Below are 21508 nucleotides of genomic sequence, written 5' to 3'. Positions count from 1 at the left end.
GTTATGTATTCCATCTGAAACATCTCATTTGCATGACCAGTAGTTATCAGCCATCATGTTGATATTCCACCTTTCCTGACACCTCCCTCTCCATTTTCCTGATGTCTTGATGAATGAACCCTTTTCCCTTGTTCGTAACTAACAGAACTGAGATTTTTAGAGAAATAGTCAATACGCATGCATAAGAAATGAACTATCAAGCTCACGTTACAACCCAAGTATTTGAATTTATCAGGCATGTTACTGATAATATTTTTGTAACTTGGGTCCTTGTTGTTTCCTAAAAAGTTGTCAGTAGCATCTTTAAAGGTAATCCACACTTCTTTTTCAACTTTCCTCATTGTCCTTTTAAAATTCTCATATGAAATCAATTTATTAATCTGAGGACCAATAAAAATCTCTTCTTTAAGTTCCACTTCTGAAAGAGCTGTAAAGTGCCCACACAGATACTTGAAACAGTTGCCATCTTTGTCTAAGACCTTTACAAACTGCTTCAACAAGCCCAGTTCTGTGTGAAATGGAAGTATCACGACTTTCTTTGTATCAACCAAACTTGCACATTAAATGTTTTTTGATACTGACATCAGGTTGATTCTGCATGACCACTGCTTCTTTATCCAGTGCTGAGTTTGTGCTCTGTTGTCCCATTCAAATAAAAAATATAGAAACTTTGTATAACTGGATTGTTGACCCAACTTTTCAGTCCCCACAAAGAAGCCAACCATGTTGTTTGTATTTGACATTATTAAGAAGTTAGAGACTTTTCTATATTTCCTTTAAGTAAACAATTGAGGAATAAAAGAAGAAGCATATATATTACCATTATGAAGACCTCTTCTGAAGGAATCAATGAACAACTGCCACTCACTTTGTTCATAGACTGCAGCTCTTAGCATTAATATTAATTCAACAAGAACAGTGAAGAACTCTCCAAGCCAACTACTTCAGTGCCTGAAGACTGGGAAGTGGTAAGGATTTATGTTGCTCTGCTCAACAACCAAAGAGGGAGGAATTCCCATTGGAGAAGTGGTGCAGTGATATGTGGACCTACCTGAACCTATCTGCCACAAAGGCTTTTTACTAAAGAAAGTACAGTAGGTTACCACAATACACTTTGAAAAGCCACCAGGTGTGAATGTGAGTAGACACACCCCTGGTATTTGCTTAGTCCATGAACATTATGCAATGAACAGTGACAGACAGACAGACATGTGTGCACACGCACGCATGTGCATACACATACACACACACACACATATATATATATATATATATATATATAGCCTTAGTGATCTTATAAAAAACCCATCTACTGCAGCCAGAGTGAATGGGTTTAACATTTTCTGTTACCCCTGACTCAATGCATATTTAGAGAAGAGAAGTAGTTATATTATGTGAAGTAACATTTGTTATTGTGTGCATTTTAAGAAACAAATAAATGATGAGTAGAAATAGGTAAAGTAAAAGATGTGTACTTAACCATGAAAACTGGTTAGTATAATGGAGAATCAAGACTAGAAATAAGCAATATCCTGAGGGAGACAAAACTACTAAATGTTGGAAACTATGGAAAATAAGGTGTTGGGAAAATTCTATACTCCAGAGTAGAAAACCTTGAACAAGGGTCAGTGAAAGTGCAAGGTCACAGAATGAGTCAAGTGGAGGAGTTAATGTGATGATACAGCCTATAAAGAAATCCATCCAGGGAGGAATATGTAATATAGATGACTTGAGAATCCATTCAGTAAGCATAGAGGACAAGAAATTATTGAAAGAAGAAGGGATCCATGGCAAGAAAAAATCAATCACTGGAACCATGAAATGGAGCTGTGTGTGGCATATTTTAACACTCAAACAAGATAAAAGTCAATTAATTTCCATATAATCAGAAATGGCTGAGACAAACAAAAGAAAAATGGGAGAGAAGAAATGATCACCTTCCTGAATTGCTTGAGTTTTAGAAAGAAACAACTGATCAGGGAACAAGAGCAATGATGGCCTGTGAAACAAAGTACAAGAGGAATCCAGTACATGAAGATTTGTGATGATCACAAGCACGAAGAAAGAAAGTGGTTTTATGAGAGAGACGGTATAGTGAGCTAACGAACAAGGTACCAATGATTCAAATGAGGCCTGGGTAAGTGTGCAGAACCACATTAAAGTTTCAATTGGGCAAAAGAATCAAATGAGTGGACAATGAATAAGATAAAACTAAACAAAGGTAAGAAAGCAGGAGAGAAAAGGATGGAACCATAGCACAAAAGTCAAAAGGTAATCAAAAAGTCCAACTGATATCATGCTGTGGTAAATGAGCAACAGTATAAGAGTGGGAAATGGACAAGCAGTAAAAAAAACACACCACTCTCATTCATAAACACAGTGAGTAGAAGAGCTACACTGTCTAAGAAATCTAACCAATGCACAAGGGACCAGCCAAATTCCAGAAAAGAAGACAAAAAAACACTATGAGGTTGTAGCAAGAAGAACTTGGACTGAGGCAAAGAAATGGGTGCTCTGGACACCAGTTGGTGAAGAAACAGAAATCAAGACAGAACTGGTCAAAAGGGGTGTATTGTAAGGACCTGATATAGAGTGTCATGATCCAAAGCCAAAGAGAAGGGCACATATATACAAAATGAGACGAAAACAATCCTACCTGACAACATCCACTAGCAAAGCAACTAGATGAGGTACCCGAGAGCACAAGAGTGAAAATTTGGAAGTGGAGAAGGCATCAATTACTGGAGTACTCAACAGGAATGAGATTCAGTGAAAGACCTAAGGATGGAGGGGCCACTCTGTATGAGGAATTCTGTCTGGTCAAGAAAGAGAATTTGCCACCAAGTGTAAAGCCCCCAGGCAATGACAAGCTGGCAGATGAAACCAATGTGAGTGAACTCCAAATAGAGTCCAACGTGCAAAATGGTTGGTTGGTTGGTTTGGTGTTTTATGGCACAAAACAGCTAGGTTATCTGCACCAAACATCTGGTAAAAAATTTAAAATTAAAGTAAATTCAGTAAAATTCATGAAAGGAAATTAAGGTAAAACTAAACATAAATAGCATTAAAACCAATGTTTACATCTAGTCTACAGCAGTAAGAGAAAAACTACAGTAATACAAGTTTTACATAAAGGACTTTCTGTAGCATAATTGTAATTATCATAACTTGCCAAAAAGGCTAACAGGTAAGTTCAAAACCACCGTCAGTTACCTGAAGTTGGCCTTTCCAGTCCTGGTTCCGAGTTATTTGACATTATGGCCATTTTCAGAAAGTAAAGTAATAAAAGTTTTAAAAGACTTGTAGCAAAATTTTAATAATAACTCACCAGGATGATTAACGGGTAGTTCAGAAAGCAGCATTAGTCACCTGAACTTGGCCTTTCCAGTCCTGGTGTCGAATACTTGACGTGACAGACATTTTCTAATTTCAAATCAAACTAGATAGACTATGATTCTCAAAATGGAATCACATTAAAAAAGGTCTAATGTATAAATTAAAAAACTTGAATAGAATTAAAAAGATTAATGGCCTTTAAAAAACTAACATTTCCCGAGATGGACAGTATCTTCATCACCAATAACACTGTCTAAACTTATGGATAAACCTTGGGACAGAATGTATTTAAAATGGTGTCATCATTGAGAGTCATAATGATGGCAAGAAAGTAAAATGTGTCTTATTGTGACATGAGTATTACACAAACAACACACTGGTGCATCACTTCCAGATAATAGAAAATGATGAGTTAAAAAACTGTGACCAATGTGTAGTCTAATTAGAACAAGCAAGATGGCCAAAGTCCAATATAGGGTTTTATTTGGTAAAGCTTGTTTTCACGTTGCTCACTCCAAGTCAACTGCCAACTGACAAGGAGCCAAGCTTTGTATACAGGACCATAGTCCATGTATGGAACAGGCACAGCAGTGACAGTGCCAGAGGTGATAGATTTAGCTGCTGTGTCAATGAGCTCATTCCCACAAATACCAACGTGGCACGGTATCCAGAAAAACTGGATAGAAGTAGATGTTAAAGAGAAATGGGCCAGTCAGTTTTGAATATTGGCAAGAACAGGGTGTAAGCTAACCTGAGATTCCAGGGCCAGCAGAGAACTAAGCAAGTCAGTATATATAGTGCAATTTAAGTACTGTTCAGCTTCTATGTGATCCAGGATCAAGAGAAATGGTGTACAGTTCAGCAGTGAACACAGAAGCTGTAGAGGGGAATCTGCATGCAACCACCAAACCACAACAAACCATGGCAGAGCCCACACAGTCACCTGATTTTGAACCATCTGTATAAATAGGAATGGAAGGATGATTCAAAAGATGTTCAGCAAATAACAGACAGTATTTCCAATCAGGAGTGTCTGCTTTTCTCAGATGACTTAAAGATAGGTCACATTTGGGTATTGTAATAAGCCATGGTGGGATGGGCTGACACCAATGAATACGGCAATGTTATCCAAGGACAGACCCAATTCATCCAAAGGTGCCTGGATATGAAGGCCAAAGGGAGCAATGGCAGATCATCTGTTCTGAATAAGTGTGGCCCACCAAGGAAGAAAAAAACAATCCCAGGTGGGATACTTTGGTAAGGAACAAAGCATATAGTAAAGGCAGTTGCAAACAGCAGAGGAGCAAAGAAGGTTCATGAGATTCTATGTATAAGCTCTGAACTGGTGAAGTGCAGAAAGCCCCACTGCAGATCCAAAGTCCTTGATGATGAATGGATCCATCATCTGTAAGGCGGAGGTCCTGGCAGAGACAGACCAGTGATCCATAGTTGAATTTCGACAGAATAAAGGCACAATATATCTTTAGCACAGAACATTGATCCTCTCCCCAAGTGGTGGAAGAGAGGACACATAGGATGGTTCAGTGCTCTTGTACATTTGACCCATAGCTGCTTGATGTGTGGTATAAAGGTCAGCTTATGGTCAAAGATAAGCTCCAAGAACTTTGTTTCAGGCACCACAGACAGCACAACTTCAACAAGTTTAGGATCAAAGTGAATACCCTGTTGGCAGCAAAAGTGCATGCAAATGGTTCTAGAGAGATAAGTTAAAACCATTTGCTGTGATCCACTTCAGTAAACGATTGAGGGCGGTCTGTAGCTGTCGCTCAATATATCTCATGTCAACGACTGATATGAGATGCGAAAGTCGTCAACAGAGAGCCCGTTTGCCACAGTAAGAGGAAGTTGTTCAGTGATGGCATTAATCTTTATACTGAAAAGTGTGACACTCAAAACACAGCCCTGAGGGACTCCAAGTTCCTGTAGAAAAAAATGGGATAGTGTCGAATCCACACAAACTTGGAATTTCCTGTTCATTGAAAAATTTTAAATAAAAATGGGTAAACAGCCACGTAACCAATATATATATGGAGGGTTCACAAAATGCCATACCACCATGTTGTATCACAAGCCTTCTCAAATGTCAGAGAATATTGATACAAGATGTTGTTGTTTGAGAAAGGCTTCTCTGATTGACGTTTCAAGTCAAATTAGGTGGCCTATAGTGGAGCACTGTTGTCAGAACTCACGCTGAGTGGGCAAGAGGAGGTTGTTTGATTTGAGGAACCATCGTCTCTAAGGTCTTACAGAGACAGCTAGTCAAAGCAATTGAGCAATTGGATGGTAGTTTGAAGGTAGGGCAATACCCTGGTGCCAAGCATCAGAACAACATTCTCCTGCCAGATCCAGTTAAAAACAATCAGAAGAATAAAAACAGAAGCAGGAGATAGATGGTGCAGCATTTCTTAGTGTATATCATCAAGTCCAACTGATGTACTGCCAGACCAATGAAGAACCAGTTTGAGTTCCACCAGTGTAAAGGGATGATTATAGTCATACAGACAATCAGCTCAAAAGGAAAGAGGTGATCGCTCTGGCAAGGTCTTGATGGCTAAGAAGGTGGAGGAAGAAGCAGAAGTGCTAGATACTCAGCAGAAGCTTTCATCTAGAGTATCAGCTACTTCCTGGCCATCAGAGAGCAAGATTGAGAGTGGAACAGAATTACATTGCCCACTGACCTTTCAAATCTTGTCCCATATGACTTTGGAACTGGTGGTAGAAGATATGCTGGTTGTGAAGCCAAGATTACTTTTGGCTTTGACGTTTTACCCACCGAGCATGTGCACGGGCCTGCTAGAAAGCTTTGGGATGCAATAGTGTGGGATACCTACTAAAAGTATTCCAGGCCTGTTTTTTGAGCCTTCCATGCCATGTGGCAGGCAGGATTCCACCATGGACGAGGATATCGTGGAAAACGAGTTGAGGTTTTAAGAATATATTGAGCAGCTGCTTGTATAATACAGTCAGTTACTGCTGTCACACAGTCATCTATTGATGGCTTATAGACAATGGCAGGATCAAGTTCTGTGAGAGCAGTGAAAGAGGTCCAGTTTCCTTGATCCAGCTTCCACCTGGGAAGATGGATTGGGTGGCATCAACCATGGCCAGTCTCTCTCAAAATTATAGGAAAATTATCACTGCCTCATGAATTATTGTCAACACTCCATGAAAAATGGGAGAATAGTGAAGAAAATCAAACTGAGAGATCAATAGCAGTAAAGGACTTACTAGGTTCATGGAAATAAGTTGAAGAGCCAATATTGAAAAGAGAAAGATTTTGATCAGAAAGCACTTGCTCTACAGAGTGACACCTCCTACCATTATCAGCACTTCCCCAGAGGGGATGATGTCCATTAAAGTTCCCCTGGAATATATGTTAGGGACAGAGATGGGTGTTCAAGTTGATTCATCAACTTTTTTAACTATGGAGTAATAAAGACTTTTCATTTGGTTTGAGAATGATTCTTTTGGAGGCACAGAGAGATCCATTTGCACTCCAACTGTAGTTGTGGAACAAAGTGCAGCAGCATACATCCCAAGATGAAGTGGTGGACAGTAACTTTTGAGCCTCAGGGTAAGTAATGTTTTGAATCACTTTCAAATGCTGCACCTCTTTCTTCCAACCATTTAGGGAAAGAACAAATGTTGGATGGATGAAAGCCATTGCAATTGATGCAAAGATGGTCCATTTCACACTCATAGGCATCGTTGTCGTTGCCACTGCAATGAGCACACATCAAGGAATCATGACATGACATCTTTGAGTGACTGAACTGCTGACACTGGAAACATCTGACAAGGTTTAGAATGTATGGCCATATCCTGCAATTAAGATAACCTGCCTTGATGGTGGCTGGTGGATGTGGTGATGTAAATGTCAGAATGAGGACATTGGTCAGTATCATTATTCCATCTTTGTGAGTGGAGATATATCTCACTGCAAACTCCTTGGGGTGAAGAAACCAGTGAGAATCTCTGAGTCGGGGATGTTCTTCAAATCCCTTTCAACAATAACTCCATGAGATGAATTCAAAGTAGCATGAGGTGTAACCTCCATATGTATATCCCAAATCACCTTTGAATGCAAGAGGAGCTCACTGTGTTAAGATGTCGATGCTTCCACCAATATGTCACCAGATCGAAGCTTCTTTATTGACTTTGGAGAATCAGCAAGCCCCTCTAGTCCCTTCTGAATGAAAAAAGGAGACATTTGCCCTATAGGTTTGTCTGAAAGACATCCATATACAGGAATCCACACCAAGGAGCCAATGCACAAAATCTAAAGTCCCTAGAGTAAGTCCCACCTTGATGATTGACTTGGGAAACAATAGTAGAATTGTTGGAGTGGATCATAACCAAGTGTCCCACAAGTCAAGGGAGAAAACAGAAATATGCCTGATGGATGACCAAGAGTTCCAGGATACTGATGTTTTTAGTACACTCCATCTAAGATCAAACCCTTGAGGCTGTCTGGCTTTGAACTAGAGTGAACTCACCACATACAGTCTGATGTTCCCTAGTTGCACTACACATATAAAACTTTCATAAACATTATGCAGGTTCTGGGCTGTGGTTGTATATTCAAGCCCATTCTTGCAACACTTCCCCCTCTTCCAAGGTGGAGAGAGAACCCTGGTACAAGATGAGGTGTGGTCCCCCACAAATGGTAGAGATTGTCACATTCCATAATGTGACAATATCCTTCATATACTTCCTGATGGGAACTTTTATAGTGGTTCCCCATCACTTCAACATGGGGTTCTAGATATATGTGAGTGAAGGGTTACATACTGCAGTTGTATTTCCCATTACTGAAAATATGTTTCCAATAGATACTCATCTCTTCTCACACTTCCTATCCTTCCTCCTCACTTCTGGTGTAACTTTCTTACCTAATCTCAAAGTGATCATTGAGCAATCAGTACAGAGGGAGCCAGTTGTGCTAGGAGGTCCTGTCACACTTTTATTGGTGGAGGGCTGTTGTATGTTTATTTACAAGCTACAGTGCAGCAATATCACATGGAAAAACATGAGATTAGATGAGCAAAACAAGTCCACTTATAGAGGGCAGCACAAGCAGAAAAGCTACAAGTGAGAGCAGATTACATACCGAATAAGAACAATTAATGTAAACTCTAATTTAAAAAAATTTAAATGTTATAGAGTCTCAACAGTGATCTTTAATCTTTCTAATTGAAGTAACATATCTATATAATACAAATTGCCTTTTGGCTGTATGTCTGTCCATTCATCACAAAAATATTCCAGCTTTCTGACCTCTAACCACCACAAAACATTCAAAACGTTTTAGAGTACACCCCAAAGAAACTCTAAAATATCCTTTACTTTACTTTATTTTCTTCAAGTATTTCAGCCATTCTAGTTCCCCCTTTCAGTACTGCCTTAGTGACGGTAAAAGAAGCACATGAAAAACATCCCATCATCCACATGATATCAATCAAATAAACACTGTACATGGTATTTAGCTGGTAATTTTGTTTAGTATATATAGCATAATAATGTAGCAAAAAGGTTAGTTTAAATTGACATTTTTTATGAAATGTAAATACATAAATGAATATATTAGAATTTCATAAAATTTTATATTAAATCACACTTGTTTGAAAGCATTTTTTTTGTTAGAAACTACTACTTATGGAGATTAAACACACAAAACTATTAGTATAAATCTTTATCAATATTGTACAACATACAGGTACATCATGAAAGGTATACTTACTTTGTTATAAAACAGAACTCCAAGAATTGCGAGTAACATCCCAAATAAGTTGAATAATGTCACTGGATTTCTCAGCAGGAGCAAGGAAATAGTTATAACAGAGATTCGTTTTGTAGCATTACAGACAGAGTAGGTCAGTGGTGACACCAATGACAACAGACTGAATGCAATTACGTTTTGGATGAAGTTTAGAAATCCATTCAAGAAGAGCAAAAAACACATGACAAATGAGTCTGAATCATGTAACTGAAAAATAAAACAAACAAAAAACAAAATCTGCAATAAACAAGCACTCAAAACCTAAACTTACAACATAAAATTATACACTATAATCAGTTGGTAAAAATCTATAGAAATATAAGGATGCAATTAATGTTTTAATAACCTAAAACAAAATTTTCTCTAGTCACCATTTAAGCTAAAACAAAATAGACAAAGCAAAACATGTGCATAACATTACATAAAACTAAAAATATTCATGAAAATAGTTTTAACCTCTTTACAAAGAGTAGATATATAGTAGAATATAAAAAAAATCTCAAAATTGATATAATGAAACTAAATATACAAGAAGATTTTTAAACTCTCTAATGGAATTTTATTCTAATTATTGTTGTTAGAGAGTAAGTTAATTTTATGCAGTGCTTTATGCAGACTCAGATCATTGAGAAACATACGATACTCGAAAATTCCATTTTTAGACTAAAAAGTACAAAAAAGTAAAATAAAAAAATGGCATAACAGATACAAAAAAATGTTAATATCACATACTCTAATATTTACAATAAAAATACTTGAACAAAATCATTACAGTTATAAATAAGTTACACTGTAAGTAAGTAAAAACAACTAGATAGTAGTTGTATTTAACAATATACATAAACTTTAATTCATGTTAGTGTTAGTTACTAGGGTACTCTTTGAAAGACTGATCAACAAATATGAAATAATTACAAATTATGATTTAAAACATAATACAGATGAAGGGCTAAAAACTCAATGATAATATTGAACTGAATAATTTGTTGGGACCTTTTGCTGAAAGTTGAGCACATTAAAGCCTATGAAGTTTATTCTCACTGAAACCACACAGTTGAAAGAAAGCTTTTATAGTTATACATTGTATATTCTTAAAGTGTTGAGGACATAGGAATCAAGATATTTATTGGATTATGAATTTGTCATAAAACTTTACTTTTTTTTTTGTCATTACCTGTTATATTCTATCATAGCATTCTTAGTAAGAAAACTGCCAATAAGCCAAGTGAGTGGTATACCACACTGTCAGCCTTTCTTCTGGTAGTTAGTTTTTGAGATAGACATGAAAACATTGCTAAATATACAAACTTACTGGATTTGTAGTTTTCAATATCTTCCTAAGGTCTATCATAAGCCAGAATGGAGAAAAGATTATGAGAGCTAGACGTGCAAGGATATGAAGAAGTCTTAAGTGGTGAACACCTGTGTCAAATAACACCTAAAGAAAACAAATCACTGTAGCTTGCTATTCTATTTACTTACATACATGTGTATAGTCATGACAGATGAAGTCCTCTGACTTTATCTTTACTTCATCTAAGCAAATTGTAAAACCTCTACTGGTCCTTATTTTGGGATATTTCACTTCCAAACATATCATATTCATAATCCTTTATACAAAAACTAAAAATCAATCCTTTTCTCAGATTAAATAATTATTTATTATTAAAAGAGAAATACTACACCAAATAGACCAGCATATGAATGAAAATCTTTTCTATGATGTGAATGTTTAGTTAATGTTAAATAATACATTATATTGTAAATGGACCTAAGTATCACTCCTTCAACATCCGAGTGTTTAATATTAATATAGTTGTACTAAGATAAAATATGTTTAATAAATAAGCATATCACACTCAGAACTGAGGAGAAAGCTTCAAGGCTAAAACCAAGAAATTAACTTACCTTTTTTGAATAAATGTTTTGGAGTGAAAACCAGAGTGTAGACAGCAAAGCACTTAATAGCCCAATATAATCAAAAGATAACTCTGTTACAGTTGCAATTGAAACACCAATAATTATGGGTAGTAGTGAACAATAGACCTAAAGAATAGCAAAGATAATGAATAAAAGTGGTTAGCAAGTTTATACTGAAATGCTTCTTGACTAAAGGCAATTACACTTACATGAATATAATGCTTCAATAAACACAAAACCATACAGTTGTCATAACTCTAATTTATGTTACTGACACTAGTTCATTTCTTTTAAGTAACTAATGATACATCAAAACGAAACACTATCAAGTCAATGTATGTGTTTTAAAAATAAAGCCTCCTGCATAGATTATAAAATTGTTTTCAATCTTAAAACACAAATATTAGATAACAACACAATACACATCCTGCACTTATCACTGATGAATTTTAACAACAGGAGTAAATATGCTCAATATATGCTAACTGATTAAAACAAATTGGATAAGTCTTGAGTCCTCATAAGGATGTGGGTCTGGAATGATTTGCTCCTACGCCTGAATATTCTTTTCAGTACACCATGTAAATACTTATCACATAGAGTATAGCGTGACATATTACCCTAGCCATAATTAATGTATCATCTTCCAACTTCATGCAACAGTCTACTTCTTATTGTTTGAGGTATCCTTTACTATGCTTTTAGATCAATCAAGAAGTGCATCTACTCAGTCTCCTACCAGTAGGATTACACTGACCCAAAAAGGAATTCTCTATATTAACCACCTGAGTGGCTTCATACTGGGGAAGTAAATGTTCTTGCACTTCACTAGAAGAAATTAAGATGGAGAAATCTACATAAGAAAGAACACCAAATATGCACAAGCCTAATATGAATAATCTCTTCAGCTGCACAAGATCTGCCACTTAAAGATTGTGAAATAGGTTACTGCAAATATAAGTGGTAAAAGTTGACTAGTTTAGCAGGATGGAAACACTAGCTGCTACTGTTAATTTAATTTTAATGTACATTATATAACGTGGAAGGTAAATATCTATGTATATATGCATATGCAGCTGAAGGTGTCTTGCAGAAAACCCCACCTTAGCAATGGAAACCCATTGTGGACAAATGGGTTTAACATGTTCTGGTATTCCCTGATAATTGCAGATTTAGAGAAACTATTCTCTCTAAGGCAACATTGGATATATGTTAGATTTCACTCTCTCTAGTGTTATTAGTAAAGGATAATTATTTGTTGTATGTATTTTAGGGGTAAAGTGTAAAGCTGCAATTAAAAAGAAATTGTAAAAAATTTAACTCCCAACAGCCTCTGGAAAAATTGTAGAATGTGATGTAAGAATTGTAAAACAAAGATGTTGACAGTTGTAATATGTTATCCAGAGGATGTTGACAACTAAAGGCATGAGAAGCCATGAATTAAACATCATAGGAGGCAACATGACAAAAAAAAGATGAAAGGTGCAAGCTTCTATGGAGGAACAAACATGCCAGATTAAATCAGCTGGTCAATGTGGAAAGAGATAAGCCACAAGAATAAGAGAAATCCCATTGCAAAAAAAAAATGATGTGGATTGCTGATAAAGGAGCATTGGGAGTTATATTACAGCAAAAAGCTCAAGCAGAACAAAGAAGGCCATCATGGTCTGAAGAACTGTACAGAAAATAAAGGAAAAAGAAAGTGATGGGAGAAAACAAGCAGCCCAAGTCTTGTGAGTGGGTGGAGGGATAATCTGAGCATAAAATCAATTTTTCTTTGTGATAAAGATTGTTGGAGACATCAAAGAAAAAAATAGAGTGACATCTTCTACAAGGAAAAATGAAAAAATATTCTTAAGAGAAAGACAGCACAGGAAAACAGATGGTCAAAAGTTCAAATGGTAAACATGTGAAAGCCTTGAGAACTAAATAAAGGTTCCAGTTTGAAAGATAAACCAGAAGAGGAAAACAACTGATTAGAAAGGCTCAGAAGAGGCTCATAAGAACCAAGAAGAGAAAAGGAAAATGGACAAGGAAACAAAGGAAGGTGATCAACAAAACCATCCTATAATCAGTGAAGACTAAAATGGACAGACTACATTCAAAAAGCTAAATGAAATAGAAAATGAAGAGAAAGAGTGGTAAATGGACCATTGTCAAAAAGCCACACCAACTTGCACTGAAATACTGCAAAAACAGATGATCAACAAGTGAAAATTGGAAAATGACTACTCTGCAAGAAAACACTGCATATCTTGCAAGGGTCCAGACAAAAACCATGAATAAATATGAAATCAAGGATCATCATGGTGAAAGGTGAATGCTCAAGGCTGATATAAAAGGGTTTTCCAAAATGGAAGAGGTTCTTGGGATTTTAAGAGGAAAATGAGTAGAAACTATGGTTCAGAAGTACCAAAGGGAGCAATAAAAATAATCTGACAAAGTGTGTAGCAAATGAAGAAGTTGAAGAGAATACAAATGTATAAAAAGATTGACCCAATCTTTACTCAAGAATACATCTAAAGAGTTGCAGTGTCTGTGTCTGGTGACAAAAAAATAGAAGACTTGGTAATGAGATGGGGTCACAAAGATGATGATAAGAGACTAGGCTTCCGCTAGCCATTAGCCACATCATAATTGGCAAAAAGAAACAGCCTGTGGCTAAAAAACCTAGTGTTGGTTTTGCCACAGTGGTGAAAGATAATAATTTTTTGGTCTTGGATGGTTTTCCTTTATTTATTCTGCTCAGTTTTGGTCTTAACAGCTTTCGTGGTTTTTATCGCCATCCACACCCTTAATGATGACAAATGACCAGAGGTGCCCCCCAGCAAGTTGAAGAAGCATCTTTAAAAACTATCAATGACTGTAATCTATATTTTCTTTATATATCTATTTTTATGATTTCAGGGATATGACAGCAAACAAATTAAATTTTAAAAAAAATTATTACTCAGCTGTGCTAATGATTTCTTTTATTTTCATTTCTTATGCTACATGTTTGATTCTGCCTGTGGTACACAAACAGTAATCAGAGAAAACCTGACTTTTGTCAAAACAACACATGGTCTGTATCAAAGCGGAAATCCCAAGTTTCATTTGACATATGTTTGAATTGAGATCATGACAACTCCTAAATCAGATAAAAAGACGTCTAAACAGATATATCAAGTTTTTTTTCAAAAGATGGTCGAAGCAATAACATCAACTGATGGTGGGAAATCCACTTCCAAAAAAAAGACAGCTCTGAAGAAACTAAAGCTTGCAGCAGTGATCAGACTGTCGGTATGAAAAAATATATATACCCACGATTTTCACAGAGTTGTTAAAAAAACTTGGTTTTCACAGTTTTCTTGGCTGGAACATGTTTCCCAACAAAATACATTTCATTGCAAATTATGCAGGGACAACAAGAAGACAAATATTTATGCTACCACTGGGAAAACTGCTACTAAGCCTAAAAAAGACGACTTGGTGAAGCACACATGGTAAGATCATCGCAGTGCAGTAGCATCACAAGTTTTGAAGGACATGTCAACTGCTGCTGTGAATGTGTATGTGGGGTGTAAAGGTGGCATTCAGGCACAGATGGCCACATTACTTGTACAAACAAAGGAAGCCACCCCAACTGTGAAGTTTCATTCCCTCCTTTCACTACAAGTATTCAATGTAAGAATATTCTTCATTCTAGTATTAATAAGATACTTTCTGTTTTCTACATTATTTTCTTAAAACAAAAGGCAATTCGACAATTTTCTAAAAGTGAAACATTTTGAAAATATCTATCAAATATTAAGTAGCTAGCTACCTCTTCCAAATATCTTTGTTTATTACTTTAATTGGTGGTCTTATTTCAAAACACAAGTTCCTATATATTTTTTAACAGGGAGTGACCTCTCTAAAAAAACTACAGACTCAGTCACAAAGTGGAACAGAGAGGTTCATATACACTTACAGCCAGCCTCTGGATGATATGTACAGTGCCCTAAATCATGTAGTTCACGATGAAATGCAGGCAGACTTTCGGACATTGCCTTTCCCATTTTTTGCTCTTGAAGCAGATGAAGCAACTGATGCAGGAAACACCTCTATACTGATAATTTATATCAGGTATCTTTCATCATTAGGTGAGGTTACAAGTCGATTCCTTGCTGTGCACGAGCTGACCAACACTGGGGCTGATTCTATCTACAACACAATTCGCTCAGTCATGACAGATCAAGAACTGTTTGATGTTGACTTGGTTGCACTTGCAACTGATGGTGCAAATGTCATAGTTGGAATAAAAACAGGTGTTGCCACAAAAAAAAAGAGGAATGCCCAAGGATAATAACAAGTCATTGTTTGGCACACAGATTACAGTTGGCAGCTGAAAAGGCAGCAAACTAGGTGCCATACCTTGTGAAATACAGTTCAGTTTTGAACCAGTTTGCAAAAAGCCTGAAATATTCTCCCACATTGTGTCAGGTTCTGGAAGAGAGCAAAGCACTGCATGGAGAGAAAAGCAACAAAATCAAGCAAGTGTTCTTCACATGATGGCTCTCTTTTAATGATTCTGTCCAAGCACTAGTCAACTGTATTGTATCTGTGATAAGCTGCCTGCAGGTTGTAGCAATGGAACGTGGTACTCCAGGCCAAACCTTGCAACGTGGTCTGGTCCAGCAAATGTCATGTTACAGCTTTGTCATGATGACACATTTTTTGGCTGATGCTGTTGGCATTCTTGGACTTTTGTCAAGATCTCTACAGAGATCTTATGATCAGGCTAAAGCAATTATTGATGGGTCAATTCTGTCAAATCTGTCACTGGTACACATCCCTGGTCCTTACACATGAACTGCACTGAAGGAACTCCCACAAGCTCCTGATGCCAGTGGTTACACTTCTTACAGAGGCCATGACATCAAAGATACTGATAAACAATGTGAAAAGTACAGATCAGCTGCTGAGTCATTTGTTGAAGAGGTGGTCACAAGACTACAAGTAGTATTCCCAGACACTAACATCATGTCATTTTTTTCAATATTTAGCCCATGTCACAGCAGAGCAGTATCTGATGAGGATGATCTGAAGAAACTCATCCAGCACTTCTCTCCTTTCGTCAATGAAGAGGAGGCACTGACTGAATGGCTGCTACTGAGGAACATAATGGAACAGGATGCTCACAAAAACAGAAACTTTTCCAAATCTGTCTCAGCTTGCAACAATTGGATTAATAATTCCAGTTACATCTTTTGACTGTGAGAGGGGAATTAGCAGGTACAACAGCATCAAAACAAATGCCAGGAGCAGTCTGTCTGTGGCCAAGACAGAAATGTTACTGAACTTATCCATGGAGTCCAAATCTTTAGATCATTTTAACTTTGACTTTGCATTCAGATACTGGGTCACTCACAAAGACAGACGTGGGTACCATTCTCTGTTGAAGAAATGTGCTTCGGAACCTCAAGTGTCAACTTCTACCACATCTGTTGAGAATGATTTGGCTGAAGAGCTGCCATTGGATTTATCTACTTACTAGTCATGTTACCATATTCTAGTTTTAAGTCATTTTTTTTGTTTCTGTGTTATTTTGAGAAATGTATCTCTATTTTCCTCTTTATCATGTTTATTTTGTTTGTTTTGTTTTTTTCTGGCAGGAAAGATTGCTGGGGAATAATAAAAATAGTACAAAACTTAATATCTTGTAGATTTTCACATAATTACAACTATTTTTTACTGACTGGAATTGATGCATATTAAAAGTCATACACCACACAGTTTTTGGCTACCTAAAATTGTGGCTAAAAGAAAATTACTTTGTTTAGCCACAGTGGCTAAGAGAGTTATTTTTCTAGTGGAAGACCAGAGAATGTTAAAACTACTCTTTGAGAAGGATCCATTCTAGGTGTGACAGCCAATCCATTACTTAGTTCAAAGCCCTCTGAACAAGAAAGGTTAAAAACCAAATGGGCTACAAGTCTGAAAGAGAAATTCTAGAAAACGAAAGTATCTCCCAGTTAACTGATGTAAGAAATGAAGATGGAATTGTCTGAATGGATCATGATAAAATATTAAGACAGAATATGGTGACATGCTCATTGAGTTGACAACATTTCAGGAATGATGATGTGGAGAGACCAAGTATCAGAAATAATGCAGATATCCAGAACTGCACACCATCTGAAGAAAGATGAATATATGAACAGATATAGGTCCAGGCAAGCTAGGAGAAGAGGAATTATAAGGGTATGTGGAACTGCTTGAGCCATCACAACAAAAAAAGTTAAGAGGTAGAATAAGAGACACAAGAGCAGAGAGCATCCTCTGGAATTACTTTACTAATCACATAACAAAGAGCGTATAAGGGCATGCCTGAAATGAATGAAACATGAGAACTTTTGGTAACCAGAAATTGCATCTTAAAAGAAAAGTATGAGTCTTCTTTAAAAACAAGCTAACAATGATCTTCAAGTGAATGAGTTGATGTTATTAAAGAATTGAAATGCTATGCTAGCCAAGCCCAATAAGATTTCTTCCAAAGGAGAAAAAAGTCACAGCAGATGATGATACTCCCTCTAAATGGGGCAAAGAGCTAGTCTCCCATATAGTAGTGGAAATATAGGCACAACAAACCCAATCTCCATGTTGCATAGAGGAAACATATGAAACCCTAGTGAATCTAAAATGAATAACAGCCTTTTCAAAAATCTGACCATTATGGAAGAAAATAACTAATTGAAATTAGTGTTTTCAATTACTTCAACTATCCAAGAATTGAATATTGCTGCTAGGATTTCTTACTGTAATCTTTTTATCTTATTCAAGTTTTTTTCAATTTGAAGTTGGTATGGCATGGTCTGAGGGTTGTGGGTTTGATTCCCATTGTCATCAATCATGTTAACCTTTCCAGCCATGGAATCACTAATATTTATTTCTTTGCTTATGAGTTATGGAAAAGCAACAAAAGCTATTTTCTATTATTCCTAATTTTGAACTTTCAAACACAGGGAAAGCAACCAGCAAGTGGCACCTACACCGAATTCTTGGACTAATTTTGCTAATAAATAAAGAGATTTACAAACCTGAAGTTGTTGTACTACAAGTGTTGTGTGCGTTTAGCTTGTACGCAACCCACAAATGTGAAAGCATGGCCTAACTGTGGATTACATAAACAGACAGAGTGAAAAATGTTGTTCATGCTTACCTTGTTGATACTAAACAGCTACATAGTTTAACTTAATATACTGCTTAATTATTACAAGGTACAAACATAATCATTGTTACATAAGTTAAGAGGGCTTTAATTTTAAAAGAATTAAGACAAGTTAACATCCATTGTTCTTTATTTGCTCAAAAGTTTTGAATGTTGAAAAACTTACCAATTTTACCATGTTTTTCAGCAATACTACACATGCATTAGTAACAGTAGCAATATGTAATGTCATTAAGCTGCTCACCTATTTACACAAGCAAGACTCATGTTTAATTGTGTAGAAAGCATGGAAAAAGGAGCAAAGTTTGGATGTCATCACGTGCCTCTTAAACATTATTTAGCAAAGTAAACAACAGTTTCTTTCAACCTGTACTGTAAAATTTAAATTCATTCATTTTTATGCATTCTTTCCAAACTTTAGTCCATCTCTACAAATTATATCACCAACTTCTTAATTAAAAGGCTTATGAGGTTTTTCATAAAGTTGTTAATTATTTTCTAGGTTTTTCATGTTGATGATAAAATAACAATTAAATTCCAAAACACACATAATTAAAGTTTTTTTTAATACTACCAGGATTATAAAATTTCTTATACTACTTCAATCTAAACCTTATTAATAGTTTTTACTTCTACAAAGAGGTCATAAAATATCATCATAAGTTTTATTAACACACAGTGAAGGTTGTACTGTGTTTATCTAGGATCATAATGAATTTGTTATCACTGAATTAAATATATTACCTATCACATATGCTATGATAAGAATATTTACTAACTTTATCACATGAAACCTAATAAAAACAGGCACAAATATGCTAATTATAAACACAATCTATGCAAGTATATTCAGTAGTGTTCATTCTCGGAGAAAACTGTTGTAAGACAGGGGTAGTAGATATAAAATGGGAAGGTGTAGCAGTAGAGTCAAGAAACTTGGCAGAAATGGCAAAGCAGTTGTGTCATTTCTTATTCAAAGAAGCCTATTCCACAGCAGAAATGTGGTTAAGAATTCTACTGGCTGAATTTGGTGCATTTAAATGCATTAAATTTAATAATAACCTTGAATTTTGCTCTTACACAAAACTACATTTTATATCAAGAAGTTAGAAATATCCTAAAAATATTGTAATTATAAAATATTTCTCTAATTCAACCATTGTATATACCAGAAGTTAAATGTTGTAATCTGAAACGAAGAAAGAGAAACTTCAACAGCAATATTTTTATGCTCCAAATTTAGCTGATTATTTAATTATATTAGTGTACATTTTGGTTATTATTGAAAACAAGCCAAAATACTGAATATTTTATTTACAATATTTTACCTGTTGAATTATACTATGTTGTAAGTTTTGTTCAAATGTTAACATTTTTTTTACACTGAAAATGTATTTCTGATAAATACTTACCTCACATAAAAACTCTCTCTCAATCTTCTTTCTGCTCCCTAAGCATTGCAAATTTTTTTTAAAAATGCACATTTAGTGTACCAGTTTCCATACTCCATCAAAAATGGTACAAAACAGATGGGGTATGCAGACTGGACCAAAATGGGTGGTATTGTACCATCTGAATTTCTTCAGCTAACTCCATCTGCTATTCCCACTTAATTCCACTTTTGAGAATTGCAAACCTCTAAAAAAACACCTACTGGAAATACATTTTCAATGTAAGTAAAGTGTTAACTTCTGATGTGTTCTTACCTTTTCTCACACAAAGCTAGAATTCTAAATTCCAAAAATGGAGGGACTGGTTTAAGCACATAATATTGAAATAAAGTAGAATGTGATGGCCCAGAATAAATAAATGTACTCCAAGATGAAAACAAAACATATGTGGAGCACCACACTACTTCTGGAACAGACAAGTTTTTTTGTCCTTGAAGTCGAAAATAAATCTGATGTAGTTGGAAAAAAGGATGTAAACAAGTGTAATTTGTTCCAAGAGATTTAAAATATAAACCACATGAGCTACATACATACAGAACCTCAACATGACAGACATAGTCCTACAACTTGTCCGCTGCTTTAGGAGGTTGAAGATCAAAAGAGATTAAAACAAAAAAAATATATATATTGTAACAAAAACATAGTGGCTAGGGCATGTAGACTGTGCTATTATACCCATTAACCCTAAATGTAAATAAACACAGCAACTGGAAACTTCAGCCCAAACTTTCCCAATAAAAGTTTATCATAATGTGCCTATTTAAAAAAAAAATTATCTACACTGGTATGAACTAGTATTTATGTGATGAATTGATTTTGCTGGTAGAAATGTATAAACTGTTGTGATGTTATATATATTCCAGTTTTATTACTCAAGTATTACAGTCTTAAATACTTAAGATGAAATTTTAATCTGTGTTTAAGAGATCTTATCTGAATCTATGTACATGGGAGTATAAAATAGCCAAATCAGTTCAAATAGCAAACTCACCTGCAGCCTACTAAAGATAAGATATTGAAATGCTCTTCACTACATACACATTTTGATATAAAAAAATTGGACTGGAAAACTTAACAGTGAAATAAAAGATTAAATTAAGAGTGATGCTTAATCACATTTGTTATCCTAAAGGAACATGCTTTACCATCTATGCAACTTATAAACATCTGAAGTTAACATTTCATCACCTGAAAACGTATTTCAGTCAGGTACACACCTTTCTTGCCATAAAGACTTTTGTGCGTGCCAGAAATCTTGTACCTCTCCCAATATATTAACAAACTTTCTTAGCCTACAATGTAATCACCTTTAGACTACTGCCCTCCACCAATACATGAGTGATACATTCTCCCTGTACAGCAATCCACATGAGCAATAGCTTTAGAACAAAAGATCATTCTTGATGAACTAAAAGAAATACATCTGATGTGAGAAGAAAGAGTTGGAGGTTATGCTGAGAATTATCTATATGAAATACATTTTGCTGTAGGGAAAAGTGTTATTTTCATCAGAAATGTTTACTCACCTCTCTACATAACAAAAAATTATAATTTCACATACACAAGAGGAAGGAGCAGGACTTTGTGGTGATAAAGTATTGAGAAGGATAAGATTGTTTCTTAAATTATAGGGTTAAAAGAGGAAAACCCATGGAACATACAGCCCATTTGGGAGGTGGAATAACCTGGTGGAGCATTACTTGACACTTTGAGAATGCAACCTCCTAATTAACAAATACTCTTTGCCAATAAAATTGTTAGAGCAATAAATATTGTCAAAAGAATCTTCTGCATGGTGCTAAAACATTG

At 35.6% G+C, this 21508-nt stretch overlaps 1 protein-coding gene across 2 annotated transcripts in view; it reads right to left on the bottom strand.

The window, feature by feature from the left end:
• Positions 1 to 21508, bottom strand: part of LOC143223656 (solute carrier family 35 member E1 homolog) — a 46865-nt gene that overhangs the window by 10090 nt on the left and 15267 nt on the right. For both annotated transcript variants that reach the window (XM_076451898.1, XM_076451897.1), the window contains exons 3-5: positions 11045 to 11182; positions 10449 to 10574; positions 9098 to 9343 (exon numbers count right to left, since the gene is read on the bottom strand). In XM_076451898.1, the coding sequence (XP_076308013.1) occupies positions 9098 to 9343; positions 10449 to 10574; positions 11045 to 11182 (510 nt within the window). The remainder of the gene's footprint in view (positions 1 to 9097; positions 9344 to 10448; positions 10575 to 11044; positions 11183 to 21508) is intronic.

This window comes from Tachypleus tridentatus, chromosome 8 (assembly GCF_004210375.1).
Source record: "Tachypleus tridentatus isolate NWPU-2018 chromosome 8, ASM421037v1, whole genome shotgun sequence".
Lineage (NCBI taxonomy): Eukaryota > Metazoa > Arthropoda > Merostomata > Xiphosura > Limulidae > Tachypleus > Tachypleus tridentatus.
The sequence above is the reverse complement of the archived record's forward strand: the minus strand, read 5'-3'. Positions and strand labels throughout refer to the sequence as shown.